The following is a 17,177-nucleotide window of genomic DNA, read 5'->3' as shown; positions in this document are numbered from 1 at the left end:
AGCACCACCATTGTCACTGCCGCGTTGTAAAGCTATCCCATTGCCCCAAGTCTTTTTACCTAATGATATATGAAATTATTTGTTTTAGCTAATATTTAAGAAAAATGTTTAAGCACGCTTAAAATTACCTGTCAGTAACTAATTTATTTATTCGCTATTTATAAAACTGGCATGGACTGCAAGTTCCCTTGGATTTGTATTCCGCTTGACATACATCCAAGGGAAGATATAAAAATTTGTTCCGATTATATCAACTTGATTAGAAAGAAAATTGGGGAAGGGGGGGGGGCTCCCGTTGATCTCCAAATCAAGGTTTTAGCTTAAAAAAAATACATTATATTAAAATTATACCGGTCTTCTAATATTAAATTTGCAAGCTCAAGAAGTGGGCCCTTGTGAGAATAGGATTAACTAGGTACTCTGACTATATAGATGTTGATTTCGACCTCGAGAAAAAGAAATATACAGTCAAAGTTTAATATGGGCATCGTTGGACCAAAATTTTTGCCTAAATTAAGGATTTCTTATTTTTTTTTAAAATAAACATTTTTGATCTGCTGTATTCGTAGTTTAGCAAAAAGTGAGATTTCAACCATTTTAAGAATAAAATTAATTTATAAAATAAGATGTTATCTTTGTTTGTTTTTTGGTACAATATGTTTTATTCTAATGGCGTATGATGATATCTACTTTCTATTTGTGAATATTGTGAACAATTCCTTTAGAAATATTAAACCTTTTAGTACATCCTCTCTTTGAATATGCTGATTATTTAAAATCATCTTTTTATTTAAAATTTTTTATTAAAATAAAATGAAAAAGTATATAAAAAATTATAATTTAGCAATCGTTTTCCCAAAAAGAAACCATAATTATATTTGAAAACTTATTTGTATTTTTTTTTGTATAATATATAAAAATTCTTACACTTTGGTGAATAATTTTACCGCAAAGATTTTTTAAAAACTTAAATGTTATAGTCAAAAATGAGCCGTTAGTTGACATGACCTAATGAATTGTTGAGATCTATTTTTTGCAGCCTGGGTAGGCGGATTGATTTTAGTATATGAAGGGAATGAAGGGAGCAAGTATTTAGAAATTTAGTAAGATAAAATTATTTTAATTAACGATAACTAGTTTGCTTTCTTTATTAATTTTGGACGTGAATAGTTTTAAAAAGATGATAAAATTTTATAATATAAATGAATGAATGCAATAAAACATAATAAATGCTCACTTTATAGAGGTCTTACGCACATGGGCAAATAAAAATCGGCCCACTGTTGACCAATTTATAGGGATTTTCCAAAAGTAGTTAATATAAGTTTGATTGGGACCCAAAATTTTGGTCAAATTTGGTAATTGCCCAAATTAAAAAGGTTTGACTATAATCTTAAACTCTCCGCAGCACGGTTACCTGAGTTAGACTTAAATTTAATTATAATAGAAAACTTAATTTTAAAGGAATTAAATTATCATTTTTAGGCTAAACTTTTACAAATTTTAACGAAATCATATTAATTTTTGAAACTTAAAATTTTTTAGAAATATATTTTATACATGGTATTATTTTTCAATAAAAAAATGATTATTTATTTTCATTAAAGTATTCGATTGTAAAAAATAGTAGGCATTCCCGAAAAAAATTCACTTTCAAACCATGTCCAATTTATAATATTTTTTCAGCCCAGTAGAATTTTTAAAACTCCATTATTTTGCAAAATGTTTTAATTGAAAATATGAGAAGTAAATGATTATCCAACTTTCCTTTATATGATACAAAATTTTTGGATATAATTCAATTTTTTTTTTAAATTTAAGCCCGGATAGAATTTTTAAAATAGTAAAATTTTCTGCTCATGGGTTAGGTTCCGGGCAGGGCCGGCAGATCTCTGATATATACAATAGGGCTGGGAAACAAGCAAACGAAAATTTGGAGTTTTGCTGAATTTTTCGAAATAACAGAAACTTGTTTTTGAAAATTCTAATAGTTTAATATAATAATACCAAATAAAAATTTAATGTTAAAAATGTAACAATATAATATTTAGATATTAACAAGAATGTCGTTTTGTTTTATATATAAAAAATTTATACCCTGATTATAGTTTTGTTGTTGATATCCTGTAATAAATATAAAATTTTTCCGAATTAGATTTTATTATGAAAAGTTATATATTTATTAAAATGTAATAATCAGTAATAATTTTAAAAATATAGTGTAATACAATGAAACCAAAATTTTCTCAATTTTAATTGGCCATTTAATTTTCAACCCAAAAAAAATTGGCCCATCGATCTTAAAACTGCTACGCCAGTGGCAAAAACCAATAGCCCCCATCAACCTCTAGGTTTTAGCCTAATATTTGGCTAAACTTAGAGGCTTAAGGGGAATAAGCCAATTGATTTCACAACAGGACTCAAAATTACCTGGAATGATCTCATTACTAAGAAAATGATTTTATTTGGTGAATAAATTATATTTAAATTAGTATAGCTAATTACAAATAATGATGTCTAGACTGACGATTCATAATTTAAATGTATATTAATAAAAATCAGCTGGTGGCAAATTTATTTTTGTTTCCTTCCCATTATAAATAATTTTCATTAAAATTTTATAATTATTTTCATCGTTGCATCTATTATATAACAAATTGAAAAATCAAATTAGCGTATCACCGGCTGCTTTGTATTAAACGACTCTTCATTATACATTGTATGTATTATTTGTCATTGAATGCATCATATATTTTAGTTTGGTTTATAGTAAGAAAATGAAGTCTAATTAAATTCCAGAAACAAAATTATATTACAGTAGCGTAACTAGGGGGTGGGGCGCATGGACTCGAGCCCCCTAAAAAATTTGAAGAACCCCCTCAAAATTTTGATTTTTTTAAATAAAAAAATAGGTATTAGCTAAAAAAAAAAAATTTAATTTTTTGAGCCCCTGAGATTGTAAAGGCTGGTAACCCCCTGTGATATTGCATTCATTAAATTGGCTCGTTTTAATGAAGTTTTTGAACCATAAAGAAATAAGGTGCCCGCTTTTAGTATAGTTCATGCGAATGGGGAAGAAAATAGGGTAGTGATTTTTTGACTCTTAGGAAGAAAAACATTTTTCCGCCCATTTAAATTCTTTGTTAAAAAAAAATTTCTAACCCAACCAGAACATAAAATTAATTTAATATTCTCGACCAAGCCAACTCGACCTATTTTTAAAAAAATTCTTGCCCGAACTCAACCCGAAATAAAAATTAACTAAAATAACCCTTAGCCAAAAGTCATAGCACAGCCCTGTCATAAGTTTTATATACTTTTAGTCTTTTAAATGTTTTTTTTTACAATATAATATGGATTTAATTACCCCATTGTTGCTGTTGTTTTTTTGGAGGTGGCTGGTATTTCTTTTGTGGTGGCTGATATTTCTTTTGTGGCGGCCGGTATTTCTTTTGTGGTGGCTGGTATTGTTGATAATCTAGTAGAAAATGATTAATTTTCAGAATTTCGGGCTCAAACATCAGAATAAAATGGAAACTAATTATTTTAAGATAAATAATTGTAAAATATTTTATTACAGTTCTGTTGCTGGTATCCTGTTAATATATAAAATATATAATAAAATTCTTAATCCGTTAAATGTTTAAAAAAAATACCCTTTTTGGATGGATTGTTATACTGCTGTTGCTGTTGGTAACCTAAATCAGTAATATAAATTTGTATAATGGAGAAAGATTAATTCATCGTAGATTTATATATCTATATTTAAAGTATATCAAATTTATCGAAATATTAATTGATATAAAGTTTATATTATGAATTATAAGCTATAGTAATTATAATATTTTAAAGATTATTCATATAAGAGTTAGATAAAACTGTTGATATTTGTATTAGATTCATCCGTGGCTTTGTATAAATTTTTTCTTAGAATTGATCACAAAAATGGAATGAATCAAAATATAGGGTTAAGTTAGGGTCTGCTAGTTCGTATTTTATTTTAATTATAAACATAAATATCCAATATTATAACAACTCTTAACTAGTTCTTTTTGTATTTTGACGATAAATAATAAATACTGATGTATAGCATTATAGTAAGATTGATTACACCATGCATTGCCCCAGGTATAGCCTTATAAAGGAAAATTTAGAATATTTTTTTTATTTGATTAGAGATGTTTTTAAAAACATTATCTTGTATTTATTTTGGATGACAATTTCAGAAGTTTTCAGAAATAAAAATACGTATTAATTGGAGGATACCCAATATAGTATCTTGAAAAAAGTATGATACATAATTAGCGAACACATATATTATTGTATGTTGATATAAATTACTTTGTTTAGGGTTGATATAGCCGCCTAAAAAGTCTGATATTTATTTAAAAATAATAAATACAAAATAATTGAAATTTCATATTTTAATGAATGAATAAATATTTTTTACCTTCAACCAGAGAATATAAAATAGCTAGTAGAAGCAAATTTTTCAACATATTAGATATTATTATGCAAAGATATTAATTATTAGAGAGAAGTTTAAGATATTTTTAAAAGATATACTAGTAAACTTTGACTTATATACATTTCAGAATTGTTGATTTAGGCAACTAATTTTTGCCTTGAAGTAAAATTTTCATAAAAAAATATCAATTTACACCTGCTCTCGAATATCTTCCATAATAAAAACAGGGTTTGCCTTGAAAAGCATGTTTTAACTACTTCTTTTTCACTTTTATTTGGAACTGATACGATTATATTTCAAATGGTTTTCAAGGTATGTATGAAAATAAAAAAAATATGGTAGTAATATAATATTTTTTACAGTTTTGTCAATTATATAAAAATATTTGGGGTTTTTAAACACATTTTTCAAGGTTTTCTAATTTATTTTTGAATACACAAATTATATTAAAAAATATAAAATAATATCTAGTTACAACTTATAAAAATGAAAAAAAAACGTTATTATAGTTTTATTAATTTTGTATTCAATGCTACAATCTGACTGACATAACCAAGTGATATTTGATTGGTGGATATAAATTTTTTCTAATGCGATCTTAAAAATTATGACCACCATTTTCAACGAAATTTTATATATTCTTTAGTGGCAACCATAAATGGCTCTAATATCAAATATTTTAAGTTTTAAAACAAGATTAGGTTTAGGCAGCTCATACAATTGGAGAAAGGGAGGGGGTTAGTATGAGGCAAATACTCCTTTCTAAAGGAGTCATGTACAATTAAATCGATCGCTTCAATTAGGATATTTTTTATCCTGTGATAATACCCCTCCTCCCAAGAGGTAAAATTATTACGCAAATACTGTCCACAAAATGTTCAAAAAAATATATACTTCTGTAACCAATTATTACACACCCCATTGTTCAGAATATGAAAAGCGACAATTAATTGATCATATCAAGATAAAGCAAATTTTTAATTTATTATTTTTATTGTAAAAAGACATTATTTAGCTTCTAAAGATGTTGATGATTCTGATATTTCAGATTGGAAAAATTACTCATTCATTTACCCTCTCGGTTTTTCTAACTTTTCCTCTCGAATTTATAAATCTCGTATAAAGTTAATTAAACCTAAACAACAAAGCTCTATTAAAGATAGTTATTAAACAATGAAAAATCTTATTTAGAATCACTTGTTAATAGATATTTTATGATAGCCAAATATATTATAATTTATTCAAATATTTTTACACTTATTATTTATTACATCGTAAAAGAATATAGAACCTACCAAAACTAATAAAAAACATAGCAAATATATAAAAATCAGAGCTATTAAATATCAAACAACGAATTTAAATAATAAACTGCATTTTTTTAAATAATAAATAGCAATAAAATAGAAAACCTAGAATTTCATAAATAAAACATATTATTCTAATAAAAAAAACAGGATATAAATTTTAAAAAAAAATTATTTAATGATAATATGCACTTAATGAAAATATAAATTTATTAATTGTAACATTTTGATAACATAATTATTTAACATTTTTTAAGGGAATAAATTAAAATTTAGAGTCTAAAAGAAGAAGAAATTCTAAAATTAATAAGCTCTTCCATTCGTTTAGATTATTATATCCAACTTCTCTGTTCCAATTGTTGTAATTCTTAGTATCTCAAATCTTTCTCTAATTAATCTATAAAGGTTTGTCAAAGACAAGACAATTATTGAAATTTAAGAAAAATATTTATGTGCTCCGCAATGGCAAGGCTTGAATATTGTTTTGTGATATTGATTCCTTTACTCTGTTTTGATTGTGCAACAGGTTTGATCTATATGTTTTATTACGAGAACATGTAACTTGGTAAACACCTATAGTTTGTTTATCTTCTTAGATATAATATTAATGTAGAAAAAGGATGATATATTATTATTCTGATTTTAATCACTTTATTTATATTTTGTAGGATATAAATTGTTCCATATTTCAAATTATCAATTTTTTACATCCAAATTTGATGCGGACATTTTGTCCGAGTGATTTGTCCAGTGACATTTTTTACCAAGAACATTTTGTCTAGGATATGTGTCTCAATAACATATAGTACCGAGAACATTATATCTTAAAGACCTTTTGTCAGTGGACAGTGTGTCTATGAAATTGTAACCATGACATAATTTGTCCATGGCATTATGACACACTATGTCTGTGACATTTTGCCTGCTGACAATTCTTTCGTTGTTTTATTTGCATAAACTATAAAAGTAATACAATTTTTAGTCAGAATTCTAAATTTATTCTAAAGATTAATGTTTTTATGCAATAAATATAACTTCCTATTATTTTTAAGTGTATATAATTAGGGGTGGGTGGGGAGGGGGCAAATTCTATAAATCGTGTTGCTTATTTTTTAAGGGGAAGGGGTTATATTTTTTATATCAGTGACGTAATCTAAAATAAATTCATAGAGCTTTACTCCAAGTTCCCTTTTGACCGATTGAGATATTTGTTTTAAATATTCACTTTTTTTATATTTTGGATAATAATTAGTTTGGCAATACCTTGAATACTTGTATCTAAGGTATAAAGATTTTTTTTATTTTGTACTCAGTATCTTTTTGACATTTTAATAATAAGATTTTATTTTCAAAAGAATCTATCTTTTTATTTTCTTGACAAAAGATACACTTTTTTTATATATTTTTTAATAATATTTAATAACCCCATATAGCATTATCTTTTCATAGATTTTTGTATTAATTCCATTGTTCTTTCTTTCCTATCATATTTTAAAAATATCGGTAAAATTTACAGCACAACAAAAAATAATTTAAAAATCTACAACTTAAATCAAGATAGATTAATAACAACGCCTAAATAAAATAAATATGCATACATTTTATATATTAAACTAACTGAATGGAATACCACCATTATATAATATTTTTTAATTTTTGGAATGATTAACACTCATGGTAGGAAAAAGGAAGGTACGAAAACTGAAATTATGGAAATAAATTCCTCAGAATCTAAAAAAAATAAGAGGTAACAGATTTAACATCTAATAATCAATAAAATATAGATTACTTTTCTTTTAGTGAAATAATTATTTCTGAGTTTAATAATACTAGTTACATTGAGCAAATAGCAGAAATACGTTAGAAACACTTAATTATTATCCTCCTTCCATTAAAAATTTTTTTTTAAATAGACTGTAACATCATCAACTCCATTTGAAAGTTTATTTAGTATTGGCACATACCTAGAAACAGTAGTCCCTGCAATTTCTGAGCGATGGAAGCAGAATACCCTCCTAAAAAGTACCCCCCCCCCCCCGAAAAAATTCTTGACACCTTTTTGGCAGTACAAATAAATATTTTTATAAAATTGATAAATTAGGGATTTTAAAGTAAGGTAAAATAAACGAAATTTTTACAGTTTGAATCATAAGTCTCAGAATCATCATCATCAGAAGAAGAAGCTAAAGAATGTATTAGTAAAAATATTTTAATTAAATAAATTTACAATTCTCATAATCTGAAAAATATTTAGATTCTTTAACCTCTAAATCACGTGTTATAATTACAACTCCCGCTTCACCCATTTTATAAATATTTCGAAACTTCAACATTTTTTCAAAAACTTGACTTGAATTTAAATTGTAAAATTTACATATATCCTCAATATCATCCTTAGCAAATGTCATTTCCGTCATTCCTTTAGTGTAAAAAATGATGATTGAAAAATTTTATCGATTCAATATTGAATCTTTCAGTAAACTGCGTAATGTCAAATCAAGTGCAGCGTAAGCTGGTATTATAAAATAAAATATTATATATAATAATGAAAGTATCACCTCTCCTTTTTGGATATACTTTAATACAAAACAATAATTTTAATTGTACTTCTCAAATTAATCAGACAATCTTTTGCCAATTGAATTTTATTTATTGCAAACCCTATATTCTTCGAAATTGTTTGCAATTTTGTGCAAGCTAAGCTTGTTATCAACAATATTTTATATAAAACACATGATAAAATAAAATTTTTATATTCTAAAAACAATAGCACTAGCCATGGTAGAAGTAGCTGAATCTTCAGAATCCTTTAAATTTTTCAAAGCTGCTCTCAAGGTATTTTAAAGTAAAAATTTTTTTACTATAGCTTTATATGATGATAGCCGACTTCTATAAATATATAATAAACATTTTAAGCAAATAAGATAATATTAGGTGAGGTTATCTTGATGAGAAAAGGTCTTTGTGAATCTCTTAACACCATTGAAATACACGTGAATTTTGTCTAAGATCCTTAAAACATTTCTTGGTTCTTTTATCAATTGGCATAGTTGAACAGATTAGATTTAAACGATGGCAATAGCACCAAATAAAAGCTGTCTTTGAGATCTTTTCTGGATTAGAGTAGAGAGAAAATTCATAGCCTAAACGATGGAAATGAAAATTTCTTATGTTGAATAGAAAAATATCATATTTGAATATTAAATTGGTATTATTAAATATTTAACACTTTATTTTGTTTAAATTACTATTCGCGAACTTATCTTTTGTAAAAATCTGAACCTATTATCTTAAATTTATCATTCAAATATATTTTTATACAATATATTGAGAAAGTTTATTCTGTAAAAAGCATCATAATATAAACAAAAGATTATAATGTAAACGAAAATTTAAAATAAATTAAAAATAAATTCTAAGCTAGCCTTCCGCTAAAGATACACAATTATAAAATAGTGACCAATATATACATTTATAAAACACATAAGAAATTAGTATAATATGTAGTTTTAATTTTATCTAAGATGATACAGTTTCAATTTGCATTATACATTTGATAAATTTATTTAAACGATCGCAGTAGAATTATTATCCTAAATGTAATAAAAAACATTTTCATGGTATTATCGACAATTTTCTATTTAAATTTTGATGAGTTTTATATAATTTAACATTTCCATCTATAATTCCATCTAAAACTTTTTCAAATTTTCGGGTTACGTCAGTCTAAAATATAAGAAAATTAATTTAAAATGTGTCTAAATAAAATGTTTAATTTTAAATTAAAACCATAATTTTATACATAACATAAATTACCATATATTTGGAGATAATTTTTGTTCAAAACATGTTATTTGAAAAATTATTTTATATAGTATATAACAATGAACAACCTTTTTAAAGTCAAAAAGAATTACCATCTATATAAAAGTCTCAATCTCCAAAATTTTAACAGTTATGAACTCTAATATTAGAGAAATTATGAAAAACATTAGAAAATATTATATTAAATAATCTCGTTTAAGAATAGTTAGAATAGAATATTATTTTTCAAATAATTGATTTAATAGGTTTGTTATTAAAACTTGCGGAAAAAATAGATGAAAAATGACATTCAAATGATATTAAGTATTTAATAATGCCATCTATAAATATATTAAAACAGCCTGATTATCTTGGTGTCTCATTATATATGACGTAGGGGTTTAGCAATTTAAGGGCTATGATACATTGACCAGGGGTTATATCAAATTTTTGAAACTCAAACATTCATTGCATATGCTTTTTATTTGAAAAACTTGCCAGATAAACACGCATAAAATTGTCCTTTAAAAAACATTTTCCCCATAAATATTTGTGCATTCTTTTATATTTTATATATAAAAATGTATATAATAAAGCAGTTTAAAGTCCAAGCCCAATTTCCTGAAATTCATTGATTATACTGCTATCCTTTAGCATCATTAAATGTGCTATACTGGCAAAATCAGGTTAAAAAATTAAAATACGTTTTTTTGAAATTTTTTTTTAAAACTTCAGATTTAATAAACCCCCATGATCATAAGCATAGCCAGAATTTAGTTAAGGAAAGGGGGGGGGGGGAGGTAAGGAGGACTTTTGTAATGAAATTATAGTCGTTATTTTAAAATTATCAACATTTTTTTTCTTATAAATTATTGTTTATAGTAACATTTTGTTATTTTTGAAGGGGGAAAAAACATATATATAATTTTTATTTACATTCAAAAATCCGAACTTTCTTGTATTACCATCTATAATACCGTCCACAACTTTAATTTTTTAGAAGTATCAGTATTTAATGGTTGCGTGCAAAACAAAAATATAAAAGTTATGCATAATTCTTATAATAAAATTTTTATACTAAAATGGCAAATATGTAATCGAGATTAGGCATAACTTTATTTAATTTCTTATAAACATTATTTTAAAAAAAACAGTTACACAGACAAATATTATTTTATTTTGAATTATAAAATATGAAAGAAAATTGTAGATATTTACATTTATACAAAAAGCATGCTTATAAATGATCAGCAATCAATTCTGAATAATATTTCCTTTCGATTTTTCTGTTTTCATTCTTATTATAAGTGTAGAAGCTATTCACTTAGTCATATCTAACCCAATCTTTATAAGAATTACATTAACCCCATAATCCTTTTTAATATTTTTCTTTAAAGTTATACATCAATGGCGTTTTTCATTGTTTTGCCAAAGAGCCTTTGGTAAGCTTCTTTGATATCTTCCAAATCGATTTCGCTTCTACTAACCATAAGTCTTATTAACTTTTGATTTCTAGTACCGGAGCCCTAAAAAAGAATATTTTATATGTCATTGTCAAATGTATGCAAACTTTTAGGGAATCTCTGACTCTCTTGGCATAGTATTCAGGAGGATTATTTATACATTGCACTAAAATAAAGTATAAATTAATGATCTTAAATAAGTTATGCAAACCTAAATGCTGTAAAACCTTTTTGAGTTTCCCAGCTTGACTAAGCTTAAAAACCCTCTCAGAATTGATAGCACTAACAATATCTTTATTGCTATTTTGTTTGTATTTAGCAAAAATCTTTTTTAAATCTTCGTGACTTCTTGTAGTAAATATCTCAGCCACTCCATCTCTTCCATCGATATTCTGGAATCCTTTTGTTTCTAACAACTAATAATTAGAAAGGGGTTAAGTTTCGATTCCATATAATTTCTAATTAAAACTTTTCTTAAGGCCGACATCGTTCACTGCTTAAACTTAATTAAATTCCATATCATTTATTTAAAGTTATATTTAATATTAATAATAATAAATTAGTATTTTATAGGTCATAAAAATTAGTCGATTTTTTTGCATTTTTAATGCCGATAAAAATAGATGTTTGATTTTATATTATAAAATTTTTTTTACAAAGCTATAATAAATCATTGAAAAAATGTAAGTCATACTTTGGCATCTGTGTCAATTTCTTGTCTTGATCTAGGACCCACATTTTGTCCCTTTTATTTTATTTAACAAAATGTGTTTATTTGAAAAAAATTAGTATAAAAATGATTAATATAAAAGGCAATTTTTTGTTTACTTCTGACTTTAAATCGTTTAATCATGATAATTATTAAGCTAAAGAGTAATTATATAAAAATTATTAAAAGAAATGTACCTTATAATTATTTTTAAAAACTCGGATAAGGATCACTTTATATTCATGCCTTATTTTATAAATTGTTCACTTCGATTTATTATTATTATAATAAATAAGAAAGAAAATATGAAATTTATTTAGTTTATAAACCTTACTTTACAAAAAAATGTAACGCTAAATAGCCTGTAGATTTATTAAATTTTTATATTAAAAAGATATCCATTCCATATGTATTTTTTGGTAAACCTTAATATAATTTAGTAAGAGAGTTTTAACTGGCCCTGAAGTGTCTCCCTCGATAGTTTTGGCTAAATCTTTTTTATAATCTAAAAATGGAAAATCAATATAAAAATATAAAATTGAGTAATAAATTTATCATTATCAAGAAAAAATATACGTTTTTGATAAGCGATCTTGACTTTCTCGATTTCTTGAGGAGTCAGCGAACAAAGAGTTTCAGTTAATTCACTTAAATCGGTTCCAGCACCCTATATATTAATGCACAGTCTTATTTTAATTATGAATTATTAAATTATCATGTTATTGATATTTTGGTAAGAATGGTATATTTAAAAAAATGAGAATTATATTTGACAATTCTAAATGATTCCACTCAATTTATTAGAATTATTTTATAAAACGATATAATTTATACCTTGAGAGCTTGATTCAAAAGTTTCGCATGGTATTCATCAGGTGAGTATAGTAGAGCTACTAAAATGTCTTCTGTCGTTCCAGAAAAATCTCCTTTTATTGCCTCTTTTAAACTCTTGAAATTAAAAATATTGATTATAAAATAGTAAATCTATAAAATGTAATACATACAATGGGTTAATTATTGTTATATTATTGTAAATGGGTTAAACTTGACCATACAAATTTTGATATATCTTAGCTATTTCCTGACGTTGTTTGTTAGAACGTTTAGTCATTATATCAATAACTGTTTTTTCATCGGTTCCTTTAAAAAATTATGATTATATGAAAGGTAAATTTGATAAAATCCCTTTTCCATATTTCTCCTCCTGGGGGAGTTAAAATATTTAATTTTTAATATCTATATAACGGTACATAAATGAAGCAAATACATTTCTGAATATAAAGAATTCACGTTCGATGATATTCAGGGGCGGACTGGCGACGCTAAAGCCTCTTGGGCATTTTTATAGCGGCCTCATTTATATGGGAGCAAAGCCCCCATGCCCCTATTTTGCGGGCCTTCGGCTCGCTTTTGCCCGGTCTTCGACCGGGTTCCCTTAAATGGCTTCTTTGATTTACATGATTTTTATTACTTCTTATTTTTTGAAAATAAGTTCAAACGATTTACATTTTTAGTAAAAAAAGAATAGTATTGTACGATAATCATATATTTTATTTTTTAAAAAATGCACATCTCAAATCACATTCATTACCTATATAAAATAATATTCATTGCACGTATTATTTTATATTAGATTTACAACGATATTGCACTATAAAATCAAATCATATATCACATGTTAAATATATAAAAAATAGTGTTGTAAACGAACGCGTTCAAAATGAACGCGTTCATGAACGAAGTTCTTTTTTTTGAAAAAAGGTGATGAACGGCGTTCCTTTTTTTTTGACGAACTTTGAACGTGAACGCGTTCCTTTTCTTTGATGAACGCGTTCAATTTTACGTTCGTTCAATTTTAAAAACACTTTTTATTTTTATTTATTTAAAAAATTAATATTAATCCGCATTTTTTAACAAAATAGTCGTATATTTTTATTTATTTGAAAAATTAATATTTAATCCAATTTTTTAACAAAAAAGTCTTATATTTTTTAATCAGCTGTTTTTACTTTTTCCTCTTTCATATTGCAATTAACGTACCATAACGTGCTACTGCTAGAGAAGATAAGATTAAAGTTTATTAATTTGAATATTTTATATTTTAATTTAATAGATTAGGGTTTGCGAGGATATAAATATTTCATCATCAGATTCTGAAAATAAAAATTCAATATTAGATGAATTAGAATTACCATGGTCCTATCAAAAATATTTCACTGTTTTAAAATCAATTCCGAGATATCCTTTTTTTTGACGAGGAAGAAGAGGGCAGATCATAGCTCAATTTTTTGAGACAATGGATAAAACATTAAATGTTTTTAATAAATTCCCCCTTTTAAAAGAATTGTTTATCAAGTATAACACCGCAATCTCTTCATATGCCCCTGTTGAGCCAGTTGTTAGTATAGCTAACGCTGTATTAACTGCCAAGCGTCATGCCTATCAGATGAAAATTTTGAAAAGCAATTATTATTAAAAATTAATAAGAAAATTTTTTTATAAATTTATTTTTTTATCGCTCTATTATATTTTATTTATAATTATATTATCAAAATAAAACTATTATTTTTTATCATGGCTAATATATTGTGTTGAAAAATATAAGGCATTTATTTATATTAAATTAAATTTTAAAAAAATTTATCATAAAATTTTGAATGCATGAACGCGTTCCTTTTTTTGAATTTGAACGTGAACGCGTTCGATTTTTGTCAATGAACGTTGAACGCGAACGCGTTCGATTTTTTTTAAAATGTTTACAGCACTAATAAAAAATGCATACTCAATATATTAAATTAATTAATTATAAATATAAAATTAGTGCTGTTATACAATATTACAGAGAATAAAATTGCTGCACTTTTATAAAATCAGCACCGATCATATTGTAAATAATATTAAGATTATAATAAAAAAATTAAGAAAATATATAATTTTTACGTTAATAAGTCTCTCATTAACTTTGAACCTTTGCGCAAATATAAAGGAATATCTTATAGTTCAATCTACGCTAATAGTTCTCGTTCAACTGACATCATTAAAAACGCTTCTAATTTTTCTTGGTGAGAATTAGCCTTCAGCTTATTTTTATAATTTTTAATTTACTAAATGCTTTCTCGCAATTAACTTGCGTAACTGATAAAGTTAAAATGTATTCATATGCCAAAAATAAATTAGTGTCACTTAATTTTTCTTGGTGAGAATTAGCCTTCAGCTTATTTTTATAATTTTTAATTTACTAAATGCTTTCTCGCAATTAACTTGCGTAAATGATAAAGTTAAAATGTATTCATATGCCAAAAATAAATTAGTGTCACTTAATTTTTCTTGGTGAGAATTAGCCTTCAGCTTATTTTTATAATTTTTAATTTACTAAATGCTTTCTCGCAATTAACTTGCGTAAATGATAAAGTTAAAATGTATTCATATGCCAAAAATAAATTAGTGTCACTTGTATGCATATTGTATCTTTTAAGAATTTCATACACGCATATTAAACACTTGTTACGTTTATTAACACAATCTGATTTATTATCATTTTGTAATATTCCATCTTCACTTCTAACTTGTACATACGATATCATCGTCCGTTTCATTTAATTCTGCTACCAAATCTTGAATACACTGGCAAATGAACATAATTCGATATGAAATTTAACAGTCAATATATATGCCAATTGTGACAGTTTTTCCAAGGCCTTTTCAGAAATACCTATACTATTTATTTCATCACTTGGATGCAAATATTGCACATTCAAGATAAGCCCTCAATTCGCAGAAAGTAGTTCCGACAAGCTGTTTATAATTTGATCAATTATAGGACGAAATAGTTCAAACCAATAAAGGTCAATCGATTCTTGAGGACGTTCATCTTGGCATTTGTCACTATATATTCTTTTCGCTCATCCTATTCGATCTTTTTACATAGCATTTTGTACTCAGATACTCTCCGGGAGCTATAAATATGAAAATGTTTCATTTATTAGAAGCCATTTTATTGCTTTATTTTGAATCGATGTAATAATCGATGATACAGAAGATTTAGCATCTTCTTTCATTTTCCATGCTGACAAAGTACCTAATTTTTTAGTTTGGAAATATGACAGTGGCCCCATTATTTTAAAAATTTCCAAATATATTATAGCTGTACTTAGAGTCTTAAATTATAAATTATCAAGTTTTTGTCTCAAATTACTTATTATCTATTATAAATTGAAGTGCCTTTATCGTTATTATGAGCACTCTTTACCATATATCCATCTAAGGGCTTTTCACATGACCACTTCTTTATCTCACCTATTTTTTGCAGCCTTCTAAACTTATTTGGCCAGATGAATTATTCTGTTTCACCCAAGCATCCATCCTTTTATCTGATTCACCGACCTGGATTTTATTTGATATCAATGAATTAAGAACAAGAAATGTTGACCATATTATTTCTACAATAAATCAAAGTATAAAAATATAATATAATAAATTAATCAAAACTTAGTTTTAACTCTACTCAAACGGAAGCGTTTTCACTTCATTTGAAAAAAAAAACAAAGAAAAGAACGTGGTAATGATGTGCAGCGTCAAGCGACGTTATTGATATATTATGCATTAAAATATAGTAAACGATATGATAATTCTTAAGGAATGTGATATTCAAATCATAGAGATATCATTAAAAATAAATAAATGATAAGAGAAAATAATGTGAACATAATAATATTTTTTTCTAATCGGCCTCTATTTTGATATTTTCCACTGATCGGCCTCAAAAATCGACATTTTCTCGCGGCCTCGTGGGCGAAATGCCCATTTGGTCTTATTACCAGTCAGCCCCTGATGACATTTAAAGCAGTAAGATAATTTATAATATTTACCTATTCCTTTCATAGCTTTATACAATTTATTGGCATCATCTTGTGCATTGAAAGGCGAATAATCACGAATGGTACCTCTAAAAGCCATTCTTGCACCTACTCCCCGCCCTTGAGAATCTAAGGGATCATCAGGTTCATATCGCTAAATTATTTTATAAAAAAAAAAGCAAATATAGTGTAATAATCTGATTTGATTTCTAGTTCCTTGTACAAAAGTATAAGGAAATATTTGAAATTTTTGCAAGGATTTAAATCAAAATAAAATATATTACCCTTTGAGCTCCAACGATTCCGATTATAAGTATAAGATTGATCAGTTGGAAGGCTCTATACAAATCACGCATTTATTTCTAAACGAAATATCATAATATAACATACATTTTGAATATATACGGCCGATTAAATTAAAGATTATAATATTATACAGAGGTAGCCATTACCAACCACCATATTATAATTTGATAGTTTCATGCAAAAAAATGAAATAACTTAATATTACCTTTCGTCAAAAATTTGATAAATTTCCTGATTATGATTTGTATAAGATCGGACAAATTG

General features: G+C 25.8%; 1 protein-coding gene across 2 annotated transcripts; it reads right to left on the bottom strand.

The window, feature by feature from the left end:
* Positions 1-9,213: 9,213 nt before the first annotated feature.
* On the bottom strand, positions 9,214-17,177 carry LOC135923913 (annexin-B12-like). Of its 2 annotated transcripts, XM_065458919.1 has the most exons (12): positions 17,119-17,177; positions 16,892-16,969; positions 16,620-16,761; positions 12,797-12,891; positions 12,586-12,699; positions 12,328-12,418; positions 12,177-12,256; positions 11,737-11,787; positions 11,254-11,458; positions 11,150-11,208; positions 10,983-11,105; positions 9,214-9,501 (listed from the first exon to the last, which is right to left on the bottom strand). In XM_065458919.1, exons 2-12 carry the CDS (start codon positions 16,961-16,963, stop codon positions 9,391-9,393), a joined length of 1,143 nt encoding a protein of 380 aa, XP_065314991.1. In that variant the 5' UTR covers positions 16,964-16,969; positions 17,119-17,177; the 3' UTR covers positions 9,214-9,390. The 2 variants fall into 2 exon arrangements, with proteins under 2 accessions (XP_065314991.1, XP_065314992.1); XM_065458920.1 differs by lacking the exon at positions 17,119-17,177 and having other exon boundaries at positions 16,892-17,059.

This window comes from Gordionus sp. m RMFG-2023, chromosome 2 (assembly GCF_954871325.1).
Source record: "Gordionus sp. m RMFG-2023 chromosome 2, tfGorSpeb1-WG-v2, whole genome shotgun sequence".
In the NCBI taxonomy this organism is placed as follows: domain Eukaryota; kingdom Metazoa; phylum Nematomorpha; class Gordioida; order Chordodea; family Parachordodidae; genus Gordionus; species Gordionus sp. m RMFG-2023.
This window is presented reverse-complemented; position numbering and strand designations above follow the sequence as displayed.

Bases quoted from the DNA above. Each gene is read 5' to 3' on its own strand.
- LOC135923913 (XM_065458919.1), bottom strand. From the start codon at position 16,963: ATGCGTGATTTGTATAGAGCCTTCCAACTGATCAATCTTATACTTATA. The intron at 12,700-12,796 runs GTTTAACCCATT...TTTAATTTCAAG, and splicing joins ATCAAAATTTGTATGGTCAA to AGTTTAAAAGAGGCAATAAA. The intron at 11,106-11,149 runs GTTTGCATACAT...ATTCTTTTTTAG, and splicing joins GAGTCAGAGATTCCCTAAAA to GGCTCCGGTACTAGAAATCA.